The sequence below is a fragment of the Panthera leo genome, chromosome B4, assembly GCF_018350215.1.
Source record: "Panthera leo isolate Ple1 chromosome B4, P.leo_Ple1_pat1.1, whole genome shotgun sequence".
Taxonomy (NCBI): Eukaryota; Metazoa; Chordata; class Mammalia; order Carnivora; family Felidae; genus Panthera; species Panthera leo.
In genome coordinates, this window is record NC_056685.1 from 124,229,134 (window position 1) to 124,249,626 (window position 20,493).

Consider the following 20,493-nt stretch of genomic DNA (forward strand, 5'->3'; position numbering starts at 1 on the left):
CTGGGACCAAAGATAAAAGTAGGTTGGAATGACCTTGAAAGTACAGATTTACAAATATAGTTACTATACTTGGTATTGGAAAAAAATATATTTAATATGTAAATAGATGAAACAAGGGTACCGAAAGTCTCCACTGAAGTATTAGTCTTAAATATATATATATTAAATATGTGCTCCAGGGGCACCTGGCTTGCTCAGTCAGTTAAGTGACTAATTCTTTGACTTTGGCTCAGGTCATGATCTCACGGTTCATGAGTTCGAGCCCCACATCAGACTCTGTGATGACAGCACAAAGCCTGCTTGGGATTCTCTGTCCCCTCTCTCCCTGCCCCTCCCCTGCTCATGCTTGTGCACGTGCGCACACACTCTCTCTCTCCCCTGCACGTGTGTAGTTTAATTGTCAGCCAAAGATTTAAGCAGAACTTATGCCCAGATTTTGGGGCTCATCCTTTCTACAGTTCTATTGCTGCTGGGATTTCCCCATAAATTTCTACCTGCTCTGTCAGCTCCAAGCTCTGTTATCTAATAATTCAAGACAATAAAACTTCAGCTTTCTGCCACTATACCTACGCACAAGTCACAAAAGGCATTTGACCAACAAAAGCAAAAAAACTCACAAATCTTAACCAGTGTATTTGTCTTTCAAGAACAGGCCCCTCTCATGCTTCTATTTAGTTGTGTGTTTTGTTTTTCCTTTTTTGTTAGACTTCCTGACCTCTGTCACCTCAAACTGGTAAGACTGTGGGGTTTCTGCCACATGAGATCCAGAGACTGGGGAAACTCCCTCAGGCAAAAAAAAAAGCTACAAACTTTGCAATGCTTACTCATTGCAGACATGGTCCTTTAAGGGTGACCTCTCGTTTCTACCTGCTTTTAATTACTTTCTATTGCCTTCATATAGTTTGTCTAGGTTTTCTAATTGTTATTCTCTGGGAAGGGTCACTCACTATTTCATTCTGCCGTTATATGGAATTAGAAACCATATTACACACTTTTACATGTTTGAAATATTTCATAAAACATAATATGGTCAAACACATATATGTACACACACACCCTAATATATCTTCCTGAATGTGCAGGGGTGAAGCCTATGCTCATAATCTTGAATGCGGTAATGGTTTCACATGTACACACTACGTATTGAAGCTCATCAAACTGTAAACTTTGGATTTGTGTAGTCAGTTTGTGTCAATTATACCTCAATAAAGCTTCAAAGAAAGGGGGGAGTTAAAAATCTCGATGACTGAAACGGTTTAAGTTATACATAAGTAGTACACTCCACAAACCTATGGCTATGGATTGGTATTTATAACTTAAGAAACATACTCTAGGGGTGCCTACGTGGCTCAGTCGATTAAGCATCTAGCTCTTGATTTCAGCTCATGTTGTGATCTCACGGTTCATGAGTTCGAGTCCCATGTTGGGCTCTGTGCTGAGAGCACAGAGCCTGCTTGGGATTCTCTCTCTTTCCCTCTCTCTCTGCCCCTCCTCTGCTCATTCTCTCTCTCTCTCTCAAAATAAAGAAATAAACATTTTAAAAAGTAATGTAAAGAAACATACTCTAAAATTGAGACCAGTAGGAATATGCAAGTTTTGTTTATATCTAACAATCCGGTTTTCTGACAAGAACCTGTAAAATTTAGAATTATGTCAAATTTAGGAAAGAATACTGAGACTGTAACTATATCAAAGTTATGCCAGAGTTATTAATATCATTATTTGGGATTTAATTTTTCTTTATTTTAGAAGTTTTACAATTTGAATGGGAAATCTAACTTATAGTTATCAGGGAAAGGTTTTGCCAGCTTCTTCATATCCTTTTACACTGGGATGTAAGCTCAGTGAGAGCAGGAATATTTTCTGTTTTATTTATTGATGATTCCCTAGCACACACTAGCACTTGGCATACCGTAAGGGCTCAGAAATATTTTTTGAATTAATGAATTAAAAAGCTAAAATGTTACAAAATAATTTCAGAAAATCAAAGGAGTTTTCTGAGAGGTTTAAGGCAACAGAAATCAGTTTTGTCTAGAGTGGGAAAATACTAATCAAACGGTTCTTGGCAATTTGCTCCTGGAAAATAGATTTATAAGCTTTAAAAAAAATATACATTGTCTTTAAGACAGTGGATGCCATTTTTGACTGTTATATCTAGCATCCAGAAGCAGAAAATTTTAGACCTCAGGTAACAGAATTTAAACAATTTATAGAACCACTGTGCTTGGGATTGTTTTCTAATTATATACTACTGTTATATATCCACAACAATTATCTACTATAATATATATCTACTGTTGAAAAGATAAAAATCCAGGAAAAATTATTCAAGTTAATCATTATAATTTAGAGACAAATTTTGACTCAGGTAAGAGGGCATGATAAAGTTGATTTGAATTCATCATTATTATATCTCCCTTGTTAAAATAGAAAACCTTTTTATTGAAATATCTTTTTATCTGGTAACATTTAACCTTTACCTTTATAGAATAACAAGGTTTTTTTTAAATTTTTTTTTAATGTTTTATTTATTTTTAAGACAGAGAGAGACACAGCATGAGTGGGGATGGGGCAGAGAGAGAGGGAGAGACAGAATCCAAAGCAGGCTCCAGGCTCTGAGCTGTCAGCACAGAGCCCGACGTGGGGCTCGAACTCACTAACTGTGAGATCATGACCTGAGCCGAAGTCGGACACTCAACTGACTGAGCCACCCGGGCGCCCCTATAATAACAAGTTTTAAAGACAACTGCCCTTCAACAATTGAGTGAGTAGGCTCTATATGATATCTTATGTTTTAGGTTCTCTATCTTTATACTTACACAAAGCTTTCCTTATAATCCTATAAGTTCATTTATCCTGATTCTCCGGCAGACAATGATAAAAATGAGAAAAGACTCTTTAATGGAGCAAAAAGATTAAAGTAATCACAGACTTGCCTGCCATAGCTATAATGATTTTTACTCCTACTTTTATTTATTTATTTATTTATTTATTTATTTATTTATTTATTTATTTATTTTTATGTTTACTTTTTTTGAGAGAGACAAAGACAGAATGTGAGTGGCTTAGGGGCAGAGAGAGGGAGACACAGATCCGAAGCAGGTTCCAGGATCTGAGCTGTCAGCACAGAGCCTGATGCGGGGCTCAAACTCACGAACTGTGGGATCATGACCTGAGCTGAAGTTGGACACTCAAAGGACTGAGCCACCCAGGTGCCCCTTACTCCTACTTTTATAACTGAAAATAAATACTACACAAGAAAATTGTAAAATTTTTAAAAGAATTATTTTTTGACCATAGATGAAAAGGCTGACTTTCAAAGAGTACTTGTTTTAAGTTAAACAAACAAACAAACAAACAAAAATCATTGACTTTTTACCCTGGAACCAGGGAGTTCAGGTAGGAATCTGCCACAACAGTCCCATTTAGAGACAATTGACAACTGAATTAAGGTAGTGGCAGGTGGGGCATAAAGGGAAGGGGAGAGGGATTTCATAGGTTGAATGGACAGCCTAGACATTAACTGGATAGAAGAGGGATAGTGATTGGTAATGTTAATAAACTGATAAATACAGAAAGCACAGTTGGAGCAAGAGAAGGTAATGAGTTTACTTTTGAATGTAGTGAGGCTACAGACAATTGAAAATTCAGCTGTAGTGATCAGGAAAGAGGCTGGAGGTACAGATCTGAGAGTCAGCAATGTATGGGCAGGGGTGGCATACATGAACTTATTGACAGAAACACAAAAACAAGGGACTAATATTTCAGGAAAACCTCAAATCAAGAAGATGAGCAAAGAAAAAGAAACCAAAAAAAATAGACTAAGAAGATGCCATGAAAGAAGTGGAAAGAGTCCACACCGCAGTGTGGGGTCTCAAAGTCAAGAGTAATAAAAATTTTAAGTAGAGAATAGTCAGTGAAGAGTCTATCAAAGGTGAGCCTTTGGGTACTCTGCTTTCAAGAAGGCTTTAACCTAGAGTGGCTTTAACAGTTGATGGAGTATCAGGATTGGAATATAGCTGGCAATGATTCTCTAGCATTCTGTAAGAATGGTAACACACTCCCCCTACCACTTGAGATCAACTTCTCTGAGCAATTGAAAACACCATAAACTAGGTAAATATACCATGTTATCATAGTTTGATGCCATGAGTTACTACTTTTCCATCTACGAATTTTCCATCTCTCAAATCCTGAGAAAATTTCGAGTGACTACTCCCAGTACTTAATTTCAGCTAATCCATCAGCCAATTCTGTCATTTCTCTTTGAAAATTAGTTCTGGACTCCAACTATGTCTCACTATATCCACTGCTACCACCTTATCCAAGCCAGCATCGCCTCCAGCCTGTATTATGGCAACAGACTTTTAACTTGTCTCTGTTTTAGTCCTTGGCCCTTTATAGCTCTGTCTCAACACAACAGTCAAAATAATCTGTTGAAATATCTATCATATCATAGCACTCCTCTGTTTAAAACCTTCCAGTGGCTTCCCATTTCCCACAGTCGGCAAAGTCCTTACAAAGGCCCACAAGGTGATCTCACACCCTGTTATTTTTCCTTTCTCCCACTTGATCCCAGGCCCATTGGCCTCTATGCTCTTCATTAACGCAGTGTTGTTCTCAAACTTTGATGTATACCAGAATCGCTGGTTAAAATACAGATTGCTGAACCAACCCCAGAGCTTCTGATTCAGCAGCTTCTGGGTGGAGCCAACATTTTGCATTTCCAGCAAGTTGCTAACCAAAGTTGCTAACTTTGAGAACCACTGATCTAACGTATCGACAGTCCTGCCTCTGGCCTTTAACACTGACTAGGCCATGCCTATCTCAAATTCTTAAGCCTCAAAAAATAAAAGTACATCTGTGTTGCTTCCAGTTTAGAGCCATTATGAATAAAGTTGCTATTAACATTTTTTGACCAAAAAAATAAAAATAAAAAATAAAAGTAAAACACATTAGTAGATGGAAAAGTAGTAACTCATGGCTTCAAGCTATGATAACATGGTATACTCATCTAGTTTATGGTATTTTCATTACTTAGAGAACTAGGTAATCTCTTCATTTTGCAACTCAAATATCTTACAATCAGTGACAAAATTCCTGATCTGTGGAAGACATCAACTGCAGCCCTACCCCCCCAAAGAAAGGTGCAGCTAGCTCACTCAGCGAAGACATTGGTTGATACTCTCCTCCCATGGACTCTGCTTCTAATCAGCTTTGGAGTTCCACTCTCTTAAATATGAACAAATAAATGTAACCAGACTTTTGATGGAAGTATCTACCATAAAATATAAATGCCACAACAACAACAAAAAAAACTAAAGTTCAAATTAAAAGATTAAGATTAAATTCACCTTTAGGCAGTATTAATGGTAATATGTGACCAAATTACACAGAAATTTATTTGCAGCAAATTCCTTTTTAAGCAGATTCTCCACAGCATGGCCTATTTCAAAATGGAGTGACATTTAAGCTATTATCTGAATCTAAACAAATACTGGAGAGTGCTCAAGAATGTTGCTTTTAGAAATATTTTCTTTGAGATAAGCTAGCCAAAATTTCAGTTTTCCGGGCTAAGTTATCAAGTTGCTTAAAAGTTTGGGTGCCTAACTATATTTATCAGAACAAAGTTCATTTTCCAACAAAATGAAACTAGAGCTACCTTTTAACTCTCATTGTAACGATTTTCTTTTCCTTTAACTGTTGCCAGTTCTGTTTTTCAAGACCTCTTCTTTATTCTCCTGTCTTGCCAAGAAGCCTCTTGGATTGAGTTCTACCTTGCTGACCTACCGGTTCTTAAAACATAATGCAAATGTAGATCACTGGGAAAAGTTGGCAGACGGACCACGTGTATATAATTTCACTAACTCTTAAAACATTGGTAAAACTACATAAAAGTTTTTTTTTTTAAGACAAAAGCTAGAGGTATAATGGACACACATTCCAAGTGTGAAAATCAATATTCAGCTAACACCAAGGTACTCCCCCCAATTATTTTTGGTTAGCATTTTACCTTCTGCCACCACAAGATGTTCCAAGGTCACTTTATACTTTTATGTTCCAGTCCAAAGAGGCTTCATTTCTATTATTCTCCAGTTCCTTTAATATTCAATCATTATAATGATGATATGAAAAATTATAGACTAAAGTGAATTTGCCCAAACAAATCTACCAAGGTCTGGCTAGTATCTGACTGGCTGATACCCCTAGACGTTTCTAGCTCACCAACTAATTACAGAAATAAGTAACAGGACTGTATCTTTAATACTTTAAAAAAAATAACATGGGTGCCTGGGTGGTTCAGTTGGTTAAGCATCCAACTCTTAAATTCAGCTCAGGTCATGATCTCAGAGTCATGGGAACGAGCCCCGCATTGGGCTCCATGCTCAGCATGGCTTAAGATTCTCTCTCTCTGCACCTCCCCAACTTGTGCACGCATGTTTTCTCTCTCTCTCTAAAATTAAAACATTAAGAGAAATAATAAATATCAAAGTTTTAAAATATTAAGTAACAAAAAATATGGTATATTGGTGCTAAGACCAAGCCCTCAGGAGAGCATCCTTACAATGCAGAGGAGACTATCAGGTGTTTGTTACTGAGGTTATTTATTGGTTTTAAAACTCTTGACTCAGTTATCCTGTGCAAGTAAAAGGGAATGTTCTGGAATGTGAGGTATTCCATTATATTCTAGCTCTGTGTCTTCAGGAAAGTTACTCAACTGTTCTAAGCCTCAGTTCCTCCTCTATAAACAGGAATAATAGTGTTTATCTCATAGGGTTGCTATAAGATACCCTTGTAGGCAGTTAGTACAGTCCTGGCACATGATGAGAGCACACTAATACCCAATATTTCATTATGGTCCTGGGCAGAGTTTAGCTATATGACCTTTCATATATAACAGGGAGCTTAGAAGGTTCCATAGGGCATATGCAGCACTTTCTCTTAACTGAGCAAGCCAATAATGTTAATAAAACATTATTTAATGCCATCCATTTATCTCCTTTCCAAGCATCTGTTTTACTCAGGAAATCTTAGGGAACTTACAGTTGCCTGGGGGAGAAATGGGGGAAGGGAAGGAACAGGAGAGAGTACTCCATCACCAACACAGTTGTTCAGGCTTTAGATACACAAAATTTTCCCCCTAGTTCATAGATGGGTTCATTTGCTGTAGCTTTTTTTTTTTAATTTTTTTTTTAACGTTTACTCATTTTTTGAGACAGGGAGAGACAGAGCATGAACAGGGGAGGGTTAGAGAGAGGGAGACACAGAATCTGAAACAGGCTCCAGGCTCTGAGCTGTCACCACAGAGCCCAACGCGGGGCTCCAACTCACGGACTGCGAGATCATGACCTGAGCCGAAGTCGGCCGCTTAACCGACTGAGCCACCCAGGCGCCCCTGCTGTAGCATCTTTAAACAAACAAACAAACAAACAAACAAACAAACAAACCCAACTTCATATACTAAAGGCAATGCAATTAGTAACACCTTTTGAAGGCTTAATTTTTGACTAACATTAAACGGGTAGATGGTTCACTGAAATGAACCTCACTAGTTATGTGATTTTAAACAAAATAATTTGGTTGCACGATGGTGAAACTCCAACAAATGTTACAGTGAGAAAGTAATGCCCTTTTAGGCTTCTAAAATTAAATAAGAACCCTGTTAGTGGCAGTGTTTTTTTAAATGTTTAACGTTTCTGGATGACAATTTAGCATATGTAGCTAAGGCCTTGAAAGAATGCCTTTTTTTTTCTCAACAGTTTAATTACAATCCTAAAATTGCCCCAAAGAAATAAAAGAATGCAAAACTGTCTGTATAAAATTATTCATTATAACATTGTTTATAATAGCAAAACATCAGAAAGAGACTATATATCCAAAAATAGATGCTAGACTAAACTATAGGAGAGCTATATAACAGAAAAGTACATAGCCAATAAAAATGACATAGGTGTATATTCATTGAGGTGGAAAGATGATCAGCATATATCTTAAAACGGATATCATAGATTTTAAGAGACAAAATATATGATTACTGTTCTTTTTTAGAATATACAGTATGTATCTACTCGGATATACCTAATGATGTATAAGTATAGATGGATCTATACCAAAATATTTATATATGACTATGTCTAGGTGGTTTTAAATTTTCTTCTTTATAATCTTTCCCTTTTCTTCAGTTTTTGCAATAAGTTTGTATTACTTTTATAATCACAAAAGGTATAAATACCAATCAACCAACCTTTGAATCATAAAGAATCTCAATATCTGATTTGTCCCATGTCTGAAGCACTGATGATAATTGCCAGAATGCCCTGGAGTAAAATGAGGCAAGTATACTACCTCAGGATAAATGAAGGTCTATAATTTGCAAATTAGCCAACCCAGATAACTTTCAGGGTATCATATCAGGCATTACCACTTATCATATCCCTGAGGTCCAGAAATTTATCAGATAGAGGAAAAAAAATTTTCCTGGTACAAATTCTCCTTCACAGAAAGAAACAGCATAGGTAATATATATACTTAGAAGTAGGAAAAAACTTACTGCAGTGGATAATCTGGATGCCAATGTCATTTCCAAGTTTCCTTTGAGACCAAGAAGTGCAGGAACTAAAATGAAAACTTCTGTTACCTTTTTGAACACCTCCCAGTGCTGCAAGAAAAAAACAAAAACAAAACAAACAGAATTTTCTGACACCCTGTCAAAAACACTTTAGATAAAGGACATTTCTAAAAACCTCAGCCATCTTTCCCAATGTTGCATCCACATATTGAATGAAAACACAAGTCATTTAATGAGTGAACATTTAGCTTAACCCTATTCTCCAGAGCTCTGGAGCCTTGAGTTGCTTTAGAAGATTTGGTTAAATTGGGAATGATAGTCGATGCAGTCACTACATCCCCAAATAACTCCAGCTTGCCACACAAGTCTGATGCCCTTACATTTTGCTTTATCCCTTAATGAGGACAAGAGTCAGTGTAACCAGTAGTTAAGAGAACAGACTCAAGAACCAGAACATCTGGATTTGAATCTTGGTTCCAACACTAACTACAACAACTCCACAGGAAAATTACAGCAATATTATTATCTAATTTCACAGTTGAAGAAATAAAGATTCAGAGAAGTTCAATGATTTTCCCAAGGCCAGAAGACGAGACCTAGACTGGACGTCAGGAGTTCTGAGTCATCCCATGTTGTGGTACCCATTTTAGGGTGTGAGACAAGAGAGCATAATATCATTTAAAAAGCACTAAGTTGGAAATTAGAAAATTTGTGGTTCTAGGCATGGATCTGTCATAATCTAGCCACATAATCTTGGATGAGTCATGTGTCTTTGGATTTCAATTTCCACTCTGCCCTGTCTAGCCCTTGCAAAAATACCATGTTAATGAAAGTACATATTAAAGTACTTTATAGGGGCACCTGGGTGGCTCAGTCGGTTAAGCAGCCGACTTCGGCTCAGGTCATGATCTCACGGTCTGTGAGTTCGAGCCCCGAGTCGGGTTCTGTGCTGACAGCTCAGAGCCTGGAGCCTGCTTCTGATTCTGTGTCTCCCTTTCTCTGACCCTCCCCCATTCATGCTCTGTCTCTCTCTGTCTCAAAGATAAATAAACGTTAAAAAAAAAAAAATTAAAAAAATAAAAAATAAAAAAAATACAGTACTTTATAAAGTGGGAAAAAAAAACCCACACAAATCCCTTAATAGCACAATCTGCTATTTTACTAATGCTATTAAGAGGTGACTGTAGCACTCAGAGACTTTACGGACTGAAAAAACAAAAACAATATTTGACATTCACTGATGGCTTGTTATGTGCCCAGACACTGTTCCTTAGGCTTACTCATTTAAGCTACAGCAAACCTATGATAGGTACCATTCTTAAAAAATCAGACATAATTCAGGAGCACATTTTACCTAGGTCGTAATTTTAAGATACCTACCTATATGACTTAATTTTGGAAACACCAGAATACTATCCGAATATCTCTATCAGTCTAGTTCCTTCACGTCATCACAGATTCTATCTACTGGGATATACTTCTTTTGGTTACTCCCATCCTTTCCAAGTTCAATTCAAATCAAATACTCCCACGAGAAACCCTATGAAGTCACTAACACCTTAGCATTGATATAATAAGAACGAGCAACGATTGATTTCCTATCCCATGCCAAATAAATTCTACATTCTTTTCCTTACACCTGAAGAGGCATGTGTCTAGAAGTTCCCAAACTTTCTCAGTTTTCATGGTACCCCTAGGCCAAAAGAAATACCCAACAGTCCTATTTATTAAGTAGTTGGTCCAAAAAACTTAGTGAATATTTACCTCCTAACAATTTACTAGCCATTTGTAGAAATAATACAATTATATTGAAAAAATAATATTTTATGTTATACCATCGTAATTACTTATTAATTGGGTGTGTGTCCCTGTGGGTCACTGCATGACTTCTCAAACCTTGGAATTGGAAACTACCACCTTCATTTCTTGTTCTGTATTGGTTTTTGTGTGACACTTGCTTTTTTTCACAGCACCACTGAAAATCTAGTCATCAAGATAAATGTTGTGTGATGTAATGTTGAAGTATTAAACCACCTTGAGTCTGTAAAGTGTCCAAGAGATGTCACTGTGTTTCCTTTTAATTTTTTTTAAAAATCCCACAGCAACCCTGGAGTGTCCAGAGACAGCACTTAGGATATATGATGAGGTTAGTGAGAAGTTGTGCAGAACTTTAGTCAAAGGGAAGGTTTCAGATACCTGGGTTGAAATTCTGAGTCAACGACTTGTACTATGTAACTTGGGCAAAATTATGCTTTATTTTCTTCATCTAAAATAGGGACATTATTGAGGGGCACCTGGGTGGCTCAGTCAGTTAAGCATCTGACTTCAGCTCAGGTCATGATCTCATGGTTCGTGAGTTCAAGACCCACATCGGGCTCTGTGCTGACAGCTCGGAGCCTGGAGCCTGCTTCGGATTCTGTGCCTCCCTCTCTCTCTGCTCCTCCCCAGCTCACAGTCTGTCTGTCTGTCTGTCTCTCTCTCAAAACTAAATAAGCATTTAAAAAAATAAATAAAATAGGGACATAATTGAACCTACCTCATATGGTTGTGCTTAGGAATGTACCTGTACATAGTAATGGATAGCAATATTGAAAGTTTATTAGCTATATAACACCAAGATATATTACCAGTTAATTTCCTGGCAGGAGGTATTGCGGGAAAAAAAAAATTCATATACTTAAAAATTTTTGCCATAATAAAGACATGACCTCTGAGGCTATATATATTTATGAATCCCTAAACTTCTCCACAAGAACTTGCCCTAAAGGAAATCAATGTCTAATCTTACCTAATTTTGGACTTCTGTCAACATCCAGAACCTCAGCGAAGTACTCACACAATCAAATGTAATGTCAGAGTGCTCGTACATATGCATTAGACTCAAAACTAAAAATCTTTTAATGGCCAAGAGGAAAAACAAAATTGAAACTTAAAAAATAATAATAATTAAATAAGTTGAGGAACAGATCCACAGAGTCCTAACTTTAATATAAACAGCAAAATTTTAGGGGTTCCTGGGTGGTTCAGTCAGTTAAGTGTCTTACTTCAGCTCAGGTTATGATCTCACCATTCCTGAGTTTGAGCCCTGCATCAGGCTCTCTGCTGTCAGTGCAGAGCCTGCTTTGGATTCTCTGTCTCCCTCTCTGTCTGCCCCTCCCCCCCATAAATAAACATTAAAATACATAAATAAACCAAATAAACAGCAAAAGTTTTAAAAAGTCTAATTGGTAAAAGAAGTTGATGCAATTTTAAGAAACATACATACTCCAAATCTGAAGAAGTTTGGTTCTTATTTTGATTTAGTTAAAACTAAACCTATTCAGGGGCAACTAGGTGGCTCAGTCAGCTGAGTGTCCAGCTTCAGTTCGGGTCATGATCTCATGGTTAGTGAGCTCAAGCCCCACATCGGGCTCACTGCTATCAGTGTAGAGCCTGCTTCAGATCCTCTGTCCCCCTCTCTCTCTGCCCCTCCCCGCTCTCAAAAAATAAACCAAAACATAAAAAAATTTAAACCCATTCACTTTCAGACATATGACAAAATGACCAATCTCATACATAATCAGATAAATGCGAAATAAAAGGTGATAAGTTTTCATCTGTGAGATTGGTAAAGATCGAAAACTTGGATAACATTCCATTGGGAAGAGTATAAGGAAATAGGCAGGCACTCTATGACACTACTGGGGAGAATGTTAAGGTTTAACTTCTTTGGAGGAATTGGGCAAATCAAATATAAATATAAATATATAAATATAAAGTGAACATAATTTTCAACTCAAACCTCTACCTCAAGGAATTTATCCTACAAATAAACGTGAACATGAGTTTAAATACATACATATGATGAATTTACTGCATCATTGTTCATAATAACAAAAGATTTGAGGCAACTGAAATCCCCCTCATTAGGTAACTTAGTAGAAAAATAATATAAAATGATACATCCTTGCAATAGAGCATGACATAGCTGGAGAAGAATTTGGTAAATCTTTGTGAACCTATATAAGGATAAACTAAGAAAAGCAAGGTGAACAGAAGCATTGTTTGTGTCTCTGGCAAATACACACACACACACACACACACACACACACACACACACACCACACTTAATGTCTATTGAAGGAGGCACAGAACAAAAAGTAATGGGGCTAAGGAAGGGAATAGGAGAAAGGTACATACAGGCAGAGAGAGACTACTTTCTCCATTATATATTCTTTCATGCAGTTTAAATATGCTTTATCAAATATACAATTTCATTAAGCTTTTCATTTTGAAATAATTATATATTCACATGCAGTTATAAAAAAAAATTCAGAGAGATCCCATGTACCCATTACCCAGTTTCCCCCAATGGTAACATTTTGCAAAACAATAGTGAACCATATCACAACCAGGATATTAACACTGATACGGTCAAGATACCACCACAAGGATCCCTCCTGCTGCCCGTTTATAGCCACATCCATTTCTCCCCACTCCCAACACCTTCTTAATCCCTGGCAACCACTAATCTTTCTTCATTCCATAATTTGGTCAATTCTAGAATGTTACACAAATGAAGTAAGTATAACCTTTTGGGGTTGGCTTTTTTCACTCAGCATAATGCTCCGAAGATTCATCTAGGATGTTGCATGTTGCATGCAATACTTTGTTCCTTTTTGTCGAGGAGTAGTATTTCATTACATGGATTTACCCAAGTTTATTTAACCATTCAACTGTTGGGGCTGTATCCACTTCTTGGCTGTCATGAATAAGACAGCTACAAAGAGTCATGTACAGGAATTGCGTGAATAGAAGTCTTCATTCTCTGAGATAAATGTTCAGGAATGCAATTGCTAGGTTATATGATGGTTAGCATTTAGTTTTAGTTAGTGTGTGAGTGTGGGTGTGTGTGTTTTTTTAAGAAACTGTCAAGGTGTTTTCCAGAGTAGCTGCTCTATTTTAAATTCCCATCAGCAATGCATGAGTGATACCATACATGAGTGATACCATACATGCTCAACAGCACTTCATATTTTTGCTATTTTTATTATAGCCTCTCTGACAGGTGTGTAGTGATATCTCATAGAGATCCTCACTTGCATTTCCCTAATGGCTAAAGACGTCAAACATTTCATGTTTATTTGCCATCTGTACACACTCTTTGGTGAAATGTCTCTATGTCTTTTGCCAGTTTTCTACATTTTTTTAACTGTTTAGCTTTGAGAGTTCTTTATATAGTCATATTTTGTCAGATATGTATTTGCAAATATTTTCTTCCACTCTGCAAAGCTGCTTTTGATCCTTTTAACAAGGTCATTTAGGGGCGCCCAGGTGGCTCAGTTAGTTAAGCACCTGACTCTTGATTTTGGCTACGGTCATAATCTCATGATTCATGAGGTTGAGCCCTGAATCAGGCTCTGTGCTATGCTTGGGATTCTCTCTCTCCCATTCTCTCTGCCCGTCCTGCTCTTCCTCTCTCCCTCCCTCCCTCCCTCTCTCTCTCTCTCTCTCTCTATGTATAAAAAAATGTCAGTCACAGAGCAAAAATTTTATCCATTTTTCCTTTTTTGGATCCTGCTTTGGGTATTGAGTCTAAGAAATCTTTACCTAGCCCTAGATCCTGAAGGATTAGTGTCAATTCTGCTTAAGATATTAAAATTTTTTTTTAATGTTTTTATTTATTTTTGAGACAGAGAGAGACAGAGCATGAGCAGGGGAGGGACAGAGAGAGAGGGAGACACAGAATCCGAACCAGGCGCCAGGCTCTGAACTGACAGCACAGAGCACAGATGTGGGGCTCAAACTCACAGACCGTGATATCATGACCTGAGCCATGACCAGAGCTGTTCAAATTATCTATTTCATTTTGAGTTCATTGTGGTAGTTCTGTTTTTCAAGGAAGCAGTCCACTTTGCATAAGTTATAAAACATATGAGTGCAGAGCTGTTTGTGGTATTCCCTCATTATCCTTCTGACATCTACAGGATCTATAGCGATATCTCCCATTTCATCCTGTTAGTGGTAATTTGTCTTTTTTTTTTTTTTTTTTGTCAGTCTTGCCACAGATCGTCAGTTTTAGTGATCTTTTCAAAGAACCATTCGTTTGAAACCATTGTTTCAAAGATTTTTCTCTATTGCTTTCCTGCTTTCAATTTCATTGATTTTTGCTGTTATCTTTATTATCTTCCTTCTGCTTGATTTGGGTTTATTTTGCTCATCTTTTTCTACGTTTGAGATGAGCGCTTCAATTATTAAGATTTCTTCCTTATTCTAATGTATGCATTTAGTTCTATAAATGTCCATCTCTGTATTGCTTTACCTGTGACTCACAAATTTTGATGTTACATTTTCATTTTCACTCAGTTCAATGTTTTGTTTTTGATTTTTTTTTTTTTGAGACTTCCCCTTTGACCATGGACTATCTAAATGTATGCTGTTTAGTTTCCAAGTATTTGGAATTTTTTCTTTTTTCTTTCTGTTACTGATTTCTAGTTTGATTACATTGTAATCAGAGAACACAGTGTGAATGACTTCAATATTTTAAACTCGTTGAGATTTGGTTTATGGCCCGGGATATGGTCTCTCTTGGTATACGATCTGTAACAGTTTGAACAGAATGGGTGTTGCTGTTTTCAGGTGGAGTAGTCTGCAGATGTCAATTAGATCTCACTGGCTGGTGGCGTTGCTGAGTCCTTCTATATCCTTGCTGATTTTCTACCAAGTTGTTCTATCAATTATTGAGAGAAGGGTGTGGAAGGCTCTGTGGATTTTTCTATTTCTCCTTTCAGTTCTATCACGGGCTGTCATTACTAGCTACCTAAATGAAAGTCCTGGCACTCTACGTGCCCTTCTCTGATATCACCCTGGCTGAAATGTTGGGGTATCTCACTGCTGCCTCTTCCCCGCCCAGGCTGATTGAGGTATAATTGAAAAACTGTAATATATCTAAAATGTACAACACGATGATTTGATACACATACGCTCTGTGAAAAGTCCCTCCATCGAGTTAATTCACACATCCACCAACCCAAACTGTTACCTTTTCTTTGGTGAAAATGCTTAAGACCTACTCTCTTATTTAGAAATTATTATACAGTACAGTATTATCAACGATAGTCACCATGCTATACATGAAATCCTCAGAACTTATTCATCTTATAAGTGAAAGTTTGTACCTTTTAACCAATCTCTATTTCCTCCATCCCCCAGCAAGGATTATTCTGTTTCTGAGTTTGACTTTTTTTTTTTTACTCCACGTATAAGTGATACCATGCATATCCGTCTTTCTCTATCTGGCATATTTTACTTAGCCTAACACCCTCCATATACATCCATGTTGTTCATTACAGCCTCTTGAGGTTGAAGTCTAAGCCCTGAACTGAACCTTTGCTGCCCTGGGTGTATAGGTGAGACCAAAGTTCTTTCTGTCATGGTTGGCTAGAGCAGGACAATTCTTACCTACCAGGTTTCAATCTTGCTAGGCTGTCCATTTCCTAGTCCTTTAGAGAGCAGGCCTTTCTTGTTGTCTGCATCTGTTGGCATTCCCAGGTTGTTGGCCTCTTTAGCTACAAATCTGGGATATATGAAGCTAAAGGGGACTAGCCAGGCTGCTTTCTTCTTTCCATCTTTTATAGAATCCTTTTAGGTTTGTTTTATATCAAGTTTCCAGGGTGTGTGTGTGTGTGTGTGTGTGTGTGTGTGTGTGTGTGTGTTTTATTTTATCGGACTTAATGGGCAGGATAGGTAAAAGTACATTTACTATAGCTTCCCGGAAGTGAAAGGCCATGTATTATTTTTTAAATAACAACCAGAACCATTACAGCAGCGAGTGCTAGTGCCTTTCTGGGATCACAGCTTTGTTAAAAGAGGTATTTTATCTTTAGTACAAACTCTAAAATTATAGCTATGCTTTATAAGGAGAGACAAACATGGTGATGCCTTCTTAGCTTTGTGATCCTGCCTTGATCCTGCCCCCTTACCTTCTCTTTGCCCATTTAAAACACTGGTATTGTGTCCACAAAACTTCACCAAAGCATCCCTTTTCTCTCTGACCGCTCTACTTTCCATATCAGGAAAATAACCCTAACTCAGAGTCCCAAGTTAGAAACACAACTTAGGTATTGCATCATTCTCTCTGAATTCCAAAACACACACACTGTATGGCAGTGTAGTAATAAATTAAGGAATACTTGAGAGCTATATTACCCTCTATTTCAAAAGAATATTTTCAGCATTGCAAGAATATTGTCTTCATAAAACATAATAGGATCTCCGGGTTTGGCAGATATTAGCTTTCAATAATATTCTAATGAGAAGTATAAATGTACCTAGGAATTACTAGTAGTTACAAAGGTATTAGCTCAGTTTGCTTAAATTTCTTTTAGATGGACGGGTAGCTAACATTAACCGCATTTTATAGAATCTTTACATAATCCAGAGATTAAGTCTATGGACAATCCAAGATACACATATAGCATGTTATACAGAGAACAGGATCCATCCACAAGACAGGGCTCTGCTGTCTACTACCTGTATATTCTTGGGCAAATCACTTAAAACTATTTGCTTATTTTTAGCAAGGGAAGAAAAGCTTAGACTGGGTGCTAATATCTAGGGATATTTCCAGTTCTGAATCCTATAATTTAAAACTCTAAATTTGACTATCAAAATTCAGGAATCTGTATGACAAAGTAGAGTTTGTTTTATTTCATTCGTGCTTTCATTCATTCCACAAGGAATTAATGAACGTCTACTCTATGTAAGGCATTAGTCTGGTCTTCTGGACTGGGCACTACTTAAGTGGGACCAAAGACTATGTGGCCTACCTATCCCGCCCAACTCCATTTACTAGTAGTAAGGGAACTTACATCACTTTAGATTTGTGGTTCTCAAACTCGAGCCCGCATCAAAATCACCAGAAATGCTTGCAAAAACTGTTTGCTAGGTCCCACCCTAGATTTCTGATTCAGGGCTGGGATAGAGCCTAAGAATTTGTGTACCTAAATTCCCAGATGATGCTGATGCTGTGGTTCAAGGAGCACACTTTGTGAACCACTGACTCAGATAAACAGAAAGACCAAGGAGGGGCCAAGTCCTATATGTGAGTCACTACACACAAGGTTTTGTTCCTGCCTCCTCTGCACACTTTTTCATCTCCATTTTCCTTGAAACAACATCCACTCCCTCCTGCTTAAGAAGCAGTTCAATTCCTTTTCTTTGTGATTTTAGTGAAATTGCCAATCTGAGTGGCCATCTGTCCCCCAAGACAGACATGTAACTCAAACAGGGCTGATCATATTATTTTATCTCCCTAGTCACACTGACTGGTTCCAGGGGCAATTATTCCTTAGAATTTTCCAAACTGAAGACAGACAACAGCTCATTCTTTCTTTTTGTAAAACAAACTAAAAGTATATGACCCCACAACTATCACGAGGTATATGCAACAGGAGAGAATGTGGGCAACAAACAAACCGGAAATTGAAATGAGAGATAGACAGAGAGAAGGTAATCATAAAATTAAGCCCCCAATCTAGTTATATCTCAGGTAGGCTGTATACGTATTGTTCCCAGTTACCAAAGACAATGCATTCTTTTTTTTTAATCACTTAAATTAACTGGATATATAGGTTTCAATTTCTCATAACAAAAAAGTTCTGACTCACAGACATGATCCAAAATTAAGATATGTCCCCCATCAGTGAGGAGATAGTATAATAATTAAAAACATGAGTTTTGCAGTCAGCCAACTTGGGTTTAATTCAGCCACTTACCAGTTGTGTGACCCCAGGCAAATAATTTAATATCTAAGCCTGGTACGTAAAACGGAAATAACATCACCTACCTCAGAGTCCTCCTGAACATCAGATAACTAATACGATATACTGACAAAGAACATTCAATGAATGTTATTTGTTAATATTACACCATTTACTGAACATTGATCTCCTAGGCACTATAATTGTGCTTCCCATGATCTTTTACAAGTTCTCTAATTTGGGGCCCAGGATTAATAAAGTGATATTGTAAATCACAAGCACACAAAGGTAGTTTAGGCTGAGACAAAGGCTTACTCCTTGGGGTAAGCTTGAATATGTAAAAAGAGCATTCTGTATCCCTACAGGTCTTTTTGGTACTTCAGTAGAATTCCTATAGCAGCACTCTCTTTACCTCTAAAGATACTTAAATATTCCGTCATACACTATAGCTATAATCTGTGTATATGTATTTCCCACTACTACAGAAAGGCATAAACTTTGGGGCAGAAATTCCAAATTGGAATTGCTAGCTGAGTGAGTTCTCTGAGGCTCACTCAAATTCTTTGGTTGTAAAGTGAGGAAATATCTACACAACTCAATCTTTGAATTACTGCTTCAACTCAAAAGAGGTGATGTTGGCAAATTTTCTCAGCAAACATCAATTGACAACTCCAAGCTGACTGATAATTAAAGAATAAAAGGAAAAAGTAGAGAGACAGGGCTAGAGCAGGTCTTAAATAAAACAGGGAGTAGATGTCCTACTAAAGAGAAGGCAGATAATGGCCAAGCAGTCTATCTTAACTGGCCATCTGTCACATATTAGAATATAAGAATACTGCCTTAAGACACTAATGGCTCTTTAACTCCTTATCTTGAATTTGATAATCCAGCTGAGGCAGCACATGCATCAGCTCCTGCTATGGACTGAGTTGTGTCGCCCTCATAAATCGTATGTTGAAACCCCAACCCCCAGTGTGACTGTATTTGGAGACAGGGCTTATGAGGAGGTGATGAAGGTTACACGAAGTCATAAGAGCAGGGCCCTAATCTGGCAGGGCTGGTGCCTTTAATAAGAAGAGTAAGAGGCCTGCTCTCTCCCGCATGTGAGGGCACAGAGAAGGCAGCCCTCTGCAAACCAGAAAGAGAGCTCTTACCAGAAAGTGAATAGCCTGGGACCTTGACTCTGGACTTCCCAGCCTCCAGAACTGGAGAACTAAATGTCTCATGTTAAAGCCACCCAGTCTGTAGCATTTCATTATAGCAGTCCAAATAGACTAAGACAGCACCAAAGACAAACTTTACTATTTTAGTTGCATAAAACTGTCCCTAAACTCTATTACTTCAGAGGTATGTAGCCCTTAAAGGATTACAAAAGTTTCCACATGCGTAAATTTATATAATGTATAGTGGTTAGGAGGACAGATACTGAATCTGGACCAAGATCCAACCCTCAGCTCTATCACTTAATCACGAAGTATTTTATTTTACAAAACAGAGACAATAACACTTTCCTTATAGTTGTAAGGATTAAAATAAGATGATGTATGTAAAGGGCTTATGGTAGTGCCTAGCCTATAGCAAACCTTCAATAAATGGTGACTGTTAAACTTTTATTCAACAAGTATTTATTGAGAATCTACTCAACCTGCTAGGAATGTAATGGTTAAAAATAAAAAAACAAAAACTTACCACACACAAAATGAAATAGAAAATTTTGATTAGCCCTGTGACTTCTAAAGAAACTCAAGTTGTAAATAAAAACATTCCCACACAGAAAATGGGAGGCCCAGATGCCTTCATCAGGGAATTATACCAAATACTTAGGAAAGAAATAATGACAAAGTGACATAAACCTTAACAAAGGAGGAAAAATGAGAACATTTTCAAATTCATTCACGACACTAGTACTACCTTAATGAAAACTGCCAATGACATTATGAGAAGGACAATTATGGGCTCATCTTACATATGAATTTAGATGCAAAAATCCCAATTCCAATTCCAATCAAAATATTAGCAAAATTAATCAGAATTCTAATCAAAATTAAAGAACAATAAATCATGACCAGGTTATACTTATTCCAGAAATGTAAGGTTGGTTTAATCAATATAATTCAAGGGGCGGCTGGGTGGCTCAGTCAGTTAAGCCTCCGACTCCTGATTTAGGCTCAGGTCATGATCCTA

The 20,493-nt window shown here is 37.4% G+C and overlaps 1 protein-coding gene across 2 annotated transcripts in view; it reads right to left on the reverse strand.

Moving 5' to 3' along the window:
- The window catches only part of SLC41A2 (solute carrier family 41 member 2), a 115,589-nt gene that overhangs the window by 67,493 nt on the left and 27,603 nt on the right, over window positions 1–20,493 (reverse strand). For both annotated transcript variants that reach the window (XM_042947581.1, XM_042947580.1), the window contains one exon: window positions 8,552–8,659. In XM_042947581.1, coding sequence (XP_042803515.1) covers window positions 8,552–8,659 — 108 coding nt within the window. The remainder of the gene's footprint in view (window positions 1–8,551; window positions 8,660–20,493) is intronic.